General features: G+C 32.8%; 1 protein-coding gene across 1 annotated transcript; it reads right to left on the bottom strand.

Annotated features, from left to right (window-relative positions):
• Window positions 1-2,105: 2,105 nt before the first annotated feature.
• Window positions 2,106-10,453, bottom strand: Smp_080860 (serine/threonine kinase; the record flags this gene model as incomplete). The annotated part of the gene is made up of 6 exons (XM_018798123.1): window positions 2,106-2,751; window positions 3,684-3,813; window positions 4,897-5,019; window positions 6,591-6,754; window positions 7,556-7,697; window positions 10,449-10,453. The coding sequence occupies 6 exons, from the start codon at window positions 10,451-10,453 to the stop codon at window positions 2,656-2,658; spliced, it is 660 nt and encodes a 219-aa protein (XP_018653096.1). The 3' UTR covers window positions 2,106-2,655.
• Between the last annotated feature and the right edge of the window lie 4,130 nt (window positions 10,454-14,583).

Genomic DNA, 14,583 nt, shown 5'->3' with positions numbered 1-14,583 from the left:
AAAACTCTCCAACTATGTGGAAACTCTCTTTTCTTCTGCATGATCTGCCGTCTTACATCTCATAGAAATGAACGAGGTTTTGTCTTGTATTGAGTGGTTGTCTGTTGATAATAGTCTCTTAATTAATCCATCTAAATATCAAGCTGTTAACTTTAGTCTATGACATGGACAGCACCAATAAACTATTTTGGGACCCCATAATGCTTGTGCCAGTGAAGACTCCTTGATACACACAGTGTCGAAGGTCAATTATCTTGGTGTTACTAGTTCCTCTGACATCGCTCGGTGTTCTCATGTTTTCCTGTTGTCTACCGTTTGAATTACTACATAAAGGGGCTGCATGCCTCTGGGATTACTAGCCATTTACCCTGACAATTTGTCAATTCCTGCATATTTCTTATTGTTCTTTACCCCTCTTCCTTATACTTTCCGGGTTTTAAGAAAAGACTTCTCTGTACTGCGGAGAGTGCTGAAGGCAGTTAGCAATGTATGTGGTGAATCTTTTGAGGTCACTATTATTATGGTTGTGGATGTACATCATAGCAGATCACGTGCAATTGTGTTTGTTCATATCTAATTTGGCTAGACACTTTTGTTAACTTATTTAACGGACAGTCATTCGTACAATAACAACCTATGTATACTATTGTACCTTTATTATGCACGCTTGAGTGTTGCTTACTGCCTATGCATATATTCACTTTGCTAGCCTGACTATTAATTGCTTAATTGATTCGATGATTCATTCATTTCCATGTGTATATATATATGTACATCTTAATCCTGTTCATTGACTGGTTGATTCGCTTGCTTTACGGCACTACTACTTTCATGCTTGCTTACTGTTCCTGTGCGTAGTTCAATAATAAACGCAATCAACAGTTCGTATTCGCCCTCTGATTTATACACCATTTGGGGTGTTATCGAGTAACAGTAATCAGGACCGATAAAAAATGAAGTTTAAGGATAATATCGAATATCGATCACCACAATATCTTAAGTCTTGCAAACTCCTGTCAGGTGTTATCTTATCAGATACTAACCATCCACTTCATTCATATCTTTGTTTTTGTATATCTTCTGGTAGAACGAGACGTAAATACATTGATATCCATGTACGCAAGCGAATCTATGTAAGTTTTGTAATACCTTACCTAGCAAATATGCTCTGTGACGAACAGGTTGTTAGAATTAACCTAGTCAATAGCCTGTATTCTTAAGCAAGTCTCAAACTTGATAAATTGTACAACCTCAGAATTTTTTAACCTTTCTTTCCTCATTTCTTTTTCTGTTTTTTGGTAGAAAACTTGTTAAACTACCTCGTGCTGAGAATTCTATATTGTACCAAAATATAACATTGAGTAAAGCCGTTAATAATAATAATACGAGGAGGCTGCATAATTCATATTAAGAAAGAACAGTGATATCGTGGATTTTAGCATAATATTTAATATGCCATAACGCTGTTTGGCCAAAGGGGTGAGTGAATTGCGCGCCTAAATTCAAGACCTATTATTCTAAATCTGATTGGTTCGCCCATAAATTATAGTCTCGCCACTTCAGTCCATTTTTAATGGCGTGGAATCCACTCAGAAAATTTCTAGCACAGTTTCACACATTCACACAGATTACTACTGGTTAACCATATTTCCTGAAAGCTTATTGATAAGCCAAGGGAAGAAGAAACATTATCCTTTAATGAGAGACTCAGAGCTTCGACATGAAGGTTCACACATACTTTATTAACTCTGGTGTAATGCTCTAGGTCTCCCAGGTGGTTTCTCATTCGTTTGAATCATCAACGACTGACACCACTAAATCTTGTCGATCATTTCGATATAACTAATATTACAGGTTTATATAAAGTGGGTGGAACTTGGTTGGCAGCGAAACTCATTGGAAGTCACTATTATATCATGACCGTTTGAGATCATCATATTGGAGAGAAGAGTAAAGGAATTGTGATGTGAAGTAGTTTTTCCTAATACAGATTCCAATCAAAGACTCCTAGTTACACAGTTGTACTAACTATTGAAACTAATACAAATTTTCTGATTTGTGGCATATATTGAGTTGCTGAACCTTGAACTCCCACTTTCTTGGAGGAATGAAACATAAAAATGATCATTTAGCAATAGTTTTCATTTATCAAAAGAGAGGATATTGGCCTTCCTACGAGGTAAAATATTCCCTTACAAGCCACTGCCATCTGGTACGACTGACGTAGTAGGATGAACAGAAATTTCCTCACCCATACGGTTATTAGATATGCAGTGGGCTTCTAGACACTCTAAGTAGTTTTAAAAGTTTCATAACTGGTTCACTCGTAAATTATTGTCCTGCTCTCGATAGTCGAGTTCTACACAACGTCATCATCACATATACAATAAATCCAAAACTGGGAAGGGAGAGAAAATGAATTTTTCTGTTTTGTTATTCCCTTGAATGACCAATTAGTTACTTAGTTATGATAACTGACTTTTTATTGATTTTTCAAGGAGTTTGACATCTCGCATTTTGCCAAATTACGTTAGCAGATATATTTCAAAGTATTTCTTGCATAAATTGAGTTTAGTTAGATAGATGGTATAAGTACCAAGAACAACAATATCCATTTCAATTTCATTCATCCACTGTTTATTCCCCATGCTTTTATTAAAACGATTCGTCCCATCCCGATATTTCATCTTCTGGCTCTTCTGTTTCTTCTGGATATTCATCGAAGTGTCTGAGATCACTTTGTGATGTTACCTTTTTTATAGAAGAGAAAAAAGTAGAGTAATGGGCAAAGTCTTAACGTAATGTTAGGTTAAACAGGTCTAAACAAGATTGTTTAGATGGTGCCGATCTTTCGATCAAATCAGCTATAGACTCTAACTAATTGATTCCGATTAAGTACTCTAATCCAAGCGTGTACTGAAGTTTCTAGATTTATTCATAGATGTGGACGTATTTGAATATTTCTGACAAACTTCAATCCAGAACAAACCAAATTTTCCATGCTATTTGGTTTTTTGATAGGTTTCCAGGCGATACCGTTTAAAACTGAAATAATATCCTCAATTTTGGAACAGATCTTAATCTAGACCTTGGTCTCGTGCTGCTCAAAACTCATGGACAAGGTATGTGTATGCAGTTTAGAGAGAAAAAAAATACTACCCATGTAAATTGAACCCACTTCGCTCATGTTGCGTTTGGTAACTTTATAATTATCTTTTAAGGCTGCGTCTGACATCCTGTAGGAGTGTCGTTTTCATGCCACTTGGTTAATGAACAACAAATAACGTCATGTTATTTGTTTGTTATTTATTTCCCTAAAACTTTGGTACCAAAATATCCAAATTTATTGTTCAGATCCGCTCATAATGAGGATTGGAGGGGATCACTCAAAGTTTCTGGAGCTAGTGGTACAAGAGTGTTACACACACAAATATTATCTTACAACTGGATAAAGGATCAAGTCAACACTCATATTCCGGCTTTCAGTTGTTAGAAATGAGATTTAACAATAACATTGAGCAGATAAATGTTTTTAAAGTCTTTACAAATCACGTCAGCTGTTCATAGTGAACAAAGTGCCAATTGAAATATATTTTGAAACATAATTCAGATGTGCATTGTTTGAGTTGGCATTTAAATATATTAAGAACTGGTTCTACTAATGAAAAAGTATATTGAATTACTTGTCTTTCATATGGTGCTTTTAATACTCGTTTACGTAATCCAACCCAATCGAACCCTTCGAACCATACATGCCTTTCGATTTCACGTAGTCCTTCTTTTCCTATACCATATCGTTCGGTCGGATTTTCACTATGAAAATTAAAGAGAACGGCAAACAAATGAGATGAATAATATTGTTTATGATGACATTAAAAATGAACTTATATGAATTACTAATTGAGTAGAAAAATTCTTGTGAATAGAAGTAGCACACATAATTAGGACCTTTGACCTAAGAACAAAACTCATTCCTTCATACTTTTTTTGACCCAGGTAAAGTTGAGTGTAAAAACGTTACATGAATGAAGTCACTAAGCACACCTCAGTATCAATACTATGAATCAAAATCTGTCGTAGAAAAAAATTATGTCTAATTGTCTAACAGCCTAAAATGTGATTTTTGTCTATACTATTCCTTTCACTATTAGAACTAATACTTTTTACAGAATTTTTTGTGCTACTATGATTCTAACTAGAAATCAAAAAGAAACCTTGTTGGAGAGATTACGTGTTGTTCAAACGCATAATAGCCATTCAGTAACAACTCATGTTAGCAAAACATTATGTTTTTATTAGAACAGCACATCAGTTATTGGATTTTAGAGACGACCGACAGGAAGAGGAGTCGAATACCTAACAGCTGAAAGTAAGCAAACATATCCAATTAGGATTGAATAATTTGTGTCATTTGTAGAAAGGATCACATAAGCAGTAAAATAATTATCTCATTAGCGTGTATGATATCGTTATGCACTATGATTAGCCTATGAAATCCGTAACTGAATCTACAAACCAATATATATGTACATAATCAAGTTAGGTGAAAGAAAATGTTTTCCCTAAGATTTCCCAAACATTTCCTCAGAAACGTTTTTAAAACATACGTTTACTCATAGGTTCAATGAAAGGTTTTCCATAAATTAAACATCAGCACTCGAAAGCGTGTGTAATCAAAAATTAAAATGATGTTTAATGGTTAAAAAGCAGATTGTGTAATAAGCTTCAAGTGGTAGGTATTTTATTGGCGATACCATGTCAAAACTAAACAATAAGAAGTATCTTTCTAAAAAACGCTTTAATTCAGAATTTACTGAATGTCTTTACATTGTTTATTTGCACGTATGAAGAACTAATAATACCGAGGAATTATTAAAAATGAATAAATGAGCTTACCGACAAAGTTTTTTAACTAAAGATTGAGCATTTTTTGACATTCTTGTTGGAAAATTAACAGCATCTATTCCTTTTAATATAATTCCATATGTACGCATTGTATCCGGTGATTCAAATGGTGGTCTGTGTCATGAAAAATTGTCATTGAAATAAAGAAGTAGAAGTCGAATAAGAAGTAAATTATTGACTACAAAGTATTTCACATAGTCGTATGTCCAATCAATCGGACGTCAAATGTATCGGATATTCAGTATTACATATTATCTGTTTTAAGTTAGTGATTTGCGTTAGAGTTTGATATTATTCATTAGATTTTTTCAATACAATTAAGACATGTAAATAGTCGGATTTTTTTGGCTGTCAAGATAGCTTACTAGTATAAAATGGGAGTTTGAGAGTTCTATTGCAGTATTCGACTCAAAACTGTTAAGTTCCAGATTTGAAACTTACTGCACCTTATTCGGTTCAGGTAACCAGTGATTTTTACTAGTCGACACATAAATATGGTACTGTAAGTCAAGTTCATAAATCTGCACTTGTCAAATCAGTCACATTTATATATTTCCTATGATCCGTTTTTGAAATTCCATTCACATTACTGTATACCGATATTATGAGAACAGTTGTTTCGAATATGGAACTGATGATTAATTAACAGTACAACTTAACAATTACCACTCATATAATTTATTGTAATAATTATCTGTTCTTGAAATATGTCTGGTTTATTGTATAGAAGCTTTAGCAAAATGTGTAGCAATACACGAAAACCCTTACATGCCTATATTGGCTACCAGATTCGACAAATCAGTCAAGTGAAACCCTAATGGTCTGAAGATGGTTATTCGGTGTGAGAAAAAAACTGAGCAATTTTCGTGAACGAATCATTCTTTAGTTTTAGGGGAATTCTACGTTTTTATATATCCATTCGTGTATATATATATATTCTTCTTGGGTTCAAGAAGAATGTAGATAAATAACTTGGTGAATTTAATTGTCATTCTTCTATGAGGTTAGGCGTCAGAGACTGTTTGTTTCATTTCATTCTGAGTTCAGCAATCGTCTTTGATTATATTTTATTGAGAATTTGATGTACGTTAGTGAGAGAAAAATATGACTGGACAAACAGGCACTTGGCCTCGTAACTAATAATTATGTGATTTTCTTCCCTGTTATTGATTTTTACTCTGGAATCATTGAAGTTGGCTGTTTGTAAATGCTTTGAATAAAGTATTATCTAGTGTTAATCGGCTTCTCTATTCTTGGTTGTGAATCATATATCTGATATAACGTGACTAGTCTCATTATTGTATTGACGTATCATCGTAGTTTGCCGGAGAGAGAAAAATATCTTAAACGATCCGTTATATCAGAATCATACCATAATTTTTGATATGATAATTAGTTGTTGAAATAGTGGGACTTTGGTAACTTTTGATATCATCTAATAACATTTAACTTCATTTTATAACGATATGTAGAGAGTTACACAGATCAGTTTTATCTGGCTAGTGATCATTTTAACAAAAAACGAGGGTTTTAAACAATCTAAGTTGAATCATTTAACAGTGGAAGATCCAATCGTTCATCGATTACACTGTAAATACATTGGAGTAAAAATTCTTCCAAAACAAAAGTAAGGAATTCGTGTTTTAATAACAATGATAATAATGATACTTTTCAAGAACACTTACAAGCCTGTTAGTAGTTCAAATAACAATACACCTAATGACCAATGATCAACAGCGATGTCATGACCTTTATTTAATATTACTTCGGGTGCCATATACTCCGGTGTACCACAAAATGTCCATGTTTTAGCTCCATATGGTAGCTGTTTAGCAAATCCAAGATCTGTCTATATGTGTTTACGTGGTTAGTTTAGGAAGGTTAGAAAAATAAAGAAACCATTTTAGGAGTAGGAAGCACAAAATATAACCAGTTAACCTTTATTACAGTCAGTTATTCAGTAATGAACAAAGGAGTATCTAGTTCAGAGAATTCCCCGCTGGTTAATTTTTGAGGCGAAACAAATGAATAACTGTTTCATCTAGGCTTGGGAATACTTATAGATGCACACATGTGAACATGGATGTAATGAATCCAAGAATCTTCCAGTTACAGTTTGAGTTCATCATACTTAGACTACTAGCAAGTAATCTAGTGATCCGCATCTCCAACATTGAACAATCAATAATAATAAAAGACGATCATTTTATGCCATTGATGATATATTGACTAATTTCCAGTATAGCCAAGTTCTGTTGATCCTAATAGTTTAAACTCCCTTTTATTGTCTGACATGCTTATACACAGAAAATAAGGACCATCAGATTTCCGATATGTTTACTAAAATAATCATACTAAGAACTAGGTCTGAAGGTACTGGTTTCGACCACATATTGTATGTACATCACTGAAGGATCTGAGACAAAATCCTGCACACGCTATCCACTAATCAGTAATTTTTGATATCTCCCTAGATTATATCAAATGCTAAACGATCTCTACAAATTCTATGGCGTACAAACTATGTTTATGTCTCACTGTGGTAGTTAAAAGTTTCAAGACTAAGCAAAATATTTATCTAGTAATTTTAATAATGTAGTGAATAATCACTTAATCTACAGAGCAGATCAAAATCTATGTTTATACTTACTAGTTTACAATATCCTTGTGTATCCAGCATAATATTTTCTGGTTTTAAATCACGATACACAATATTTTTCCTGTGTAAGTAATCCAATGCTTCAACTACACATGCCACATAGAACTGTGTAGCTTGTTCCGTGAAAAAATATCTAGTTATACAATAGAAATATATAGGAAAATCAACATTCGAATATTAAAGTATTAAGAGAGAAATAACTAAAGAATAATGAATCCGATAAATGAAAAGAAACTGTTTAGTAATTGTAAGCAAAGATGGATAGTGGCTAGCAGTGGAATCCGGGATGCGCGTCACTTCGTCCTATTTGGGACTCGTCAGCCGGCTGTACCTGCATCTCAGAGTTGATGTTCATTCTGGGACTCGAACACAGTACCTTTTGCTTCAAACGCCATCGCGTTATCCACTCGACCACTGAGTCCTGATAGCCACTTGCATGTGCTTGTGTTTAGTAATTGCATAAAAAAAATTATTTTGTTAAATTGTTGTAATACTGTTATGCAAAATAAAACTGATGTTTATAATATAAATATGATATTGCAGACCAAACGTTTCTTGACAGTGATGTTAAAGGATTGTGTATTAATTTTAGCTGAAATATATTTAAAGTGTAGGTTTTTTTTCTCATAAAACTAAAACTGAATGATCTGATGAGACATTTAACAGTAGCTAATAATTCTTTAATTGGATCTCGTTTGGATTCATAACTGAAAATTGCTATTGAACAGTTTTTGAACAATTTTTACAAATAAACTTTACATTATTTGCATATCTTACTAATTATTTAGTTCTAAAGGAGAATTATTCATTTTATGATTGAATTCATGAGCCAATTAGAGATAGACCATCATGGAAAACCTGGAAGCAATGGACGACAGTTTTGTCCTTATATGGGACTCCTCAACAATGCTCATTCACTATTCTGCTCACGAGATTCGAACCCAGAACCTACCAATCTCGCTTGCGAACGCTTAATTTCTCTACCACTGAGCCGGTATTCAACGGTGTGAATATGTAACTTCAATCGATCCACGAATTTATTTATATTTAAAGATGTTTCAAAGTGTGTTACTTTATTATGCAAAAATAAACTAATGAAATGGTATTAATGTACATGTAGAGAAAGATTAACGGATTAAAAGAGAGTGGTAGTAGAATTCTCATGTTAGAAATTAAGACCATAGTAGAGTGAGTTGTTTCAGTTTATTTTTTATTCATTCAGTTTGGGATTTACTATAAGTATAAAAAAATCTCAATAATACAGAGGAAGTGAAGATGTACTATCTGTGGCAAGTTTCGTTTTAATTTCTAGATAACTGGATTGTTAGTCCATTGTAGTTGAACCATACATGTTAACAAAATACTTAATATTTTACATATGATGCACCTGTCGCTATCGCTTTTCAACTGCACAAACTAATGCTCTTGAACCACTTAGACGCAATGAGTACTATCTATGAGAACAGGTGAATTAACAAATATGTAAAGAATTTTTGTAACAATATTATGCCTTAAATGATGTATCCTTTTCTTTGGAAATTTGCGTTTCAATAATTTAAGCTACGTTTCAGAATAGTCATTCATGATATACCACTGTAGCTGCAAATAACTTGTTAATATTGTTATTGTTTATGTCATATCTTTTGATTTTCTGGCAAAAACTTTCAAAAATGCAACTCTACAGATCTCTTAGAACAGGAATTCTTAAACTTGAGGTGAATGAGGCTGTCGTTTTTTGATTTTAGTAGTAACAAAAAAATATATTAGAAATCACAAAATAACATAAATAGTCACAATAATGAAACTCATGATAAAATAAATTGTGAGTTAGTAGATGATTTTTGTATTAGACCATTTGAAGGAATGAACAATAACAAAATTTGCAGAATCTTATGAATTCATTCCATTTCAAAATTTCTTAACAACTGCATTCATAGTAAAGTTACAAAGAGTAATACAATCAGAACTAAGTTCAATACTTACTTAGTATTATATGTTTGGATATTCTCATTGATGTTTTTAGGACTGCAACTGGTCAGTCTCTAATTGGCATATGTGCATACTGTGCGTATTGCCTCGATATAGCCTTAATTCACAAGCATGGTAAGCAAAGATGGATAGTGGCTAGAACATCAACTCTGAGATGTAGGTACATCCAGCTGACGAGTCCCAAATAGGACGAAATGCGCGTCCTGGATTTCACTGTTATCCATTATCCATCTTTGCTTACCATGTAAGTTCGATACTGTTTACAGCTGACAAGAACCTTCAAAATAAAGTAAATTTCATTTTATCCTGGAAGAATCTTGTTATTCTTTCCTTATTCCAAGTTATCAAGAGAAACAAAAATATAAAAATGTTTTATTGTTGTTTAGTAAATTTCAAAATTGGATAATCAAATAAAGCGCTAGTTCGAAATCACGGCAAACGCAACTAATCTCATGCAGATATTGAAAAGAAAAACATATGTTTACAAACAAACCCTTTTGTTCTCCTTTATATTTTGTGTAAAAAAATAAATGAATGCAGGTAAAATAAAGCATTTTATGTCTAGAATAATTTATAGATATAAGATCATGTATCTAGCACGACGTTTCTGACGTTACTAAGAAGATATGAACAGTACAAAATGGCATTATTATGTTTGCAATAGATATGAAGTAATATAATTAAAACTAGTTGATTGAAATTTATTCAGTTTAAGGACAATTTTCCAGGTCTTAGGGTAAGGATGATATCGTTTAGCCATTATATCAAAACTAAATGTTAGTCGTTTTGAGCTTCAGTCAATGCCTGATGGATGAAGACAGTCGGTAATCTACGGAGTTGACTATATCATCTATAAAAGTGGGTGAAGATCATGCTGTATCATCCGAAAACTGACTTCATTTTAAAGTGAAAAACCTTAAATTTTGACTGACTGGCATAATAATATAATGTTTTTCATAAGATCTGAAGGTCTAGTTTGATTGTGATGAGATTCGTTGGTATCCATTGATACTCAATAAATAATTGTCGAATGTTCGTTAGTTTTTAGTGATTTTCCATCTAAAATTAGTTCGTTATGAAAACTATTTTTAAATTGAAGTCAGTTTTAGTTTATAGTAATAAACGATGTCTATAGTTATAGACATTGACCAGGGTTATGAACAGATAATAATGTAACTACATGGTTGTTGCGCTATCTCAATTTGTTCTAAAATAGAAAATACCATTCAGGTATTAAAGTCAATGGTTTGTAGTTTGAACTCGTACGTTCACTTTTAATTGTCATGGATTTTGAAATTAGAGATTTTATTCTTTTATTGATTTTGCTTAAGATGCCTATTGCATAATAACAAGCTTTCTTCATTTAATTAAAAAAAAAGTTCTCTTTTCATATCACTTCTAAATTACACCTTATTATCAGAGTATTCATTACGAAAGTGTCATTAGAAAAATGCCTAAACAAGCAAACATTCATTGTGAACATATTGTAAAAGTAGTTGATGTACTTGTACTTGATTATTTGGATTGAGTCTAACAGTTTATTACAGGGTGTAATTAAAGTACCGTGAACATAATAGAAATTTGCTTCATTTTGAATACTACTGAAAACTCTAGAAAGTAACTTAGTTTAACCGTTTATAAGTCAGTTTTTATCATGGTTTAATCTAAGCTGGAGAATAAATTGAATAATCTCTGAGCACTGAACGGGTGCCTCGTTTTGAACGAATAGACCTTAGTGATTCTTACGAATGAATCAAGTGATTAAACCGAAGACCTTGGAGTTTAAAAGAGATCATGATGTTTTCAAGTAGATGAGTTGAGACTCGATGGTTGAATTTTCTAACTAAAAAAAATTGAAGTCCCTAGGTGGATTTAATTGTCAACTCACTTGTCCTTTAGAAGAGACCAAAGTTCACCACCCAGACATACTTCAAGCAGTAAATAAACATATTTATTGTCTCTGAATGTTTTGCACAGTCTGAAAAGAAGCGTCAACAAAATAGAGAAAAAAATGAAAGCCTAAGTGAACAGCATTGTTTTCTTAATGACAAGCTGAAAAATATTTTATGATGAACTAGTTGAAAGATGAAAACTGAACGCCTTTGTCACCAAACTTTTTTGACTTGACCTTTGAATATAGATGAAGATTGTTATGAACATTTCCTTACTCTGGTCATACTAAGTATAAAAAAGCAACTTAATATATTGCATAACTGCATCTTTATTCATACATTAAGACATACTCAAAACTTAACTTTAATCTCAGTTATACCGGTTCATTATCTGATCACACTATTATTATTATTATTATTACTGTCAGTGTTATAATCTGTAACCAAATTGCTGTCGCTTCATATAACTAGATTCTTCACAAATAAAAATAATTCAGTCCCATGTAATATTCTCTGTCATTTTTCTAAGGTTTTCTATCTCGTTTCGAATTTTCATGATAATATAAATTGCCCAAATATTACGTATTGCGATATGACTACACGGAATTCTACCGATTGACCAAATTCAGATATCCTAGTTCGACCCCAATACTGTTCCCCAACTCCAATAAATCAGAACACAGCCGTTAAATGAGGATGGTTTATGGGGTCAGCAGCAGAACAAAAATGGTTTACAGACAAGGCATATTTATACAGTTAAAATGACTATGAGCAGTAACCAATGGAAAGAAAGGACACGTAAAGGTTATAATTAGGACAACTCAAAATTGACCAATAGGACAACGACACGTGAAAGTCATAGTTAGGACAACTGTAAATAATGACCAATAGAAAATAACATGCGAAATATGTGAAGAGTCTGAAAACATACAACTTTACTTTCGAGATAATTTTGGGATATTCCTGTGAATATCCTAACACATGACAAATTCAATAACAAAAGCATGTTAAACTGGCGAGACTAAATTTTATGGACGACCTTTGAACGAATCTTAAATGACCTTAAGAAATATTAGCCAATCAGGAGACAGTTAGTATACAGTAAAAATATATTATACAAAACTAAAAAATTAAAGCTGATACTGTTCTTTTCCATGGCTCGAAAACTTCTCAAGGTCAGATATAGGTTCAGAATTCCTAAAATCATAGTGCACACGGTACAGGAACTCATCCATATGGCTCCATAGTAGTCGACCTCTGGAGCCATGATAAGGTCTCAAAAATTCTTTTAGCCTCGACCACATAGCTTCAATGTTGGTATGGTGGTATGGAAAAGGGTTTAGGGTTAAAATTAAGGTTTAGGGTTAAGAGTGAGATTATAACTTATGGACGATCTTTGAGCGACGCTAGAGTGACCCTGAGAGTGTCAACATAATAACTAAGACTAAATGAGGGTTGTAAACCTGTGTGAAGAATTCAAATTATGATTTACAGTTCATGGTTAAGGTTAGGAATTATACTTAGGGTTTTCATCACGAACTGACATCAGCTATGATGCCAAAACTCTATTTATCCAAATGGATAATTGAATTTCGCGCCAAAATCTTAATAATCACTTCTCTTGTAGACTCTGAATTATCACGTCTTCTCTAAAATCCGTTGTAAACCGACCGTACCTAAGCATTACGTACAGAACTTAGCGCCATGACCTTGAAAACCCGCGGAAGCTTCTGATTGGCTCGTCCATAAAGTTTAGTCTCACCGTTAAACTTTGTTTCAAGTTATATAGTTTATTGTAACCCCCATAAGTTGTGGATTTTCGATGAGAAGTTAGGAATTAGAACATGTATTCATTTTGTTCCATGAATTTTATTGTTCTCACTTTAAACGGAACAATATAAAATCTTATAGCTTTCAACGTTAATACTAATAATTTGGCTTAGATTGTTAACAGAAATTCATTTAGTTTGAATAGTGATTTCAAGTTATATACTAAAACTTCATAATATTCAGGGCTTCTTGATTATTTTCATGTCAACAACCTGCTTGTTTCAATACTATGGCAATAAATATGTGTTAAGAATGAAATATAAAATGAATAACCAGATCAATATAAATGTATAGGATTATTATTAAGAAGGGCACACTATGAGGAAATCACCCAATTGTGTCACAAAACAAGCCCTCACATGGAATCCTGAAGGCCAAAAGAGAAGAGGAAGACCAAAGAACACATTACGCCGAGAAATAGAGACAGACATGAGAAGAGTGAAAAAAACTGGATAGAACTAGAAAAGAAGGCTCAGGACATAGTGGGTTGGAGATTGCTGGTCGGCAGCCTATGCTTCATTGGGAGTAACAGGCGTAAGTAATTATTAAGAAGGTGTAAAACAACGTCAAAATGAACTGATATCAATGACATAAAGATTACAAAATAAAAATCAATCAACCATTTTACTTTCTAACTCTAAGAGATACTTTATTAATAATCACCATGTTAAAAGATGTTTCGCGGTTTAAAAATCAATTTATTTGTACTAATTTTCATGTATCTTATGTGTATTTTTATTATTTGGGCTGAAATATCTCAAGGAACAGTATTGACAGATTGATGAGCTATTGAATAACGGTGACATCTTGAAATTAAAAATAGCAGTCAGATTCGTCAGTACTCAAATGTGACCTTAGATGACCATTATATTCTATTGTTGAATAGGGCTACTCAGCTAGTTAAAGTAATGTTTGCTACTTAAACAGGTGTGACGATGAATGTCTGTAGTACTATGGTGCGCACAACTTGTATGGACAGATATAAGTAGTATGTATTAAGAATCGAAAGTAGAATTCCTACGGACAGAGGAGAAAAGTGAAGGGAAGGAAAAGTAAAACAGAAAGCAATTAAAACAACTACATGAATGGAAGAACGATAAAGTTTATGGAGGAAAACTCAAGGAAGATTAGCAAATAGTGTATTGAATGTATTGTTTTCATAATTTACAAATTCCCTGTGTGATTTGAAACATCATACTATATCGGTCATCTATGATCAAGTCATCATTCACAAAAGTACCACTGAAAATGATTTAGAAGCCTCATTTATAATCACAATCTAAACATGAAAACAAGTAATAATCAACA

Source organism: Schistosoma mansoni, chromosome 6, assembly GCF_000237925.1.
Source record: "Schistosoma mansoni strain Puerto Rico chromosome 6, complete genome".
NCBI classification, from domain to species: domain Eukaryota; kingdom Metazoa; phylum Platyhelminthes; class Trematoda; order Strigeidida; family Schistosomatidae; genus Schistosoma; species Schistosoma mansoni.
Note: the sequence above shows the minus strand (reverse complement) of the source record. Positions and strands in the feature narration are given on the sequence as shown.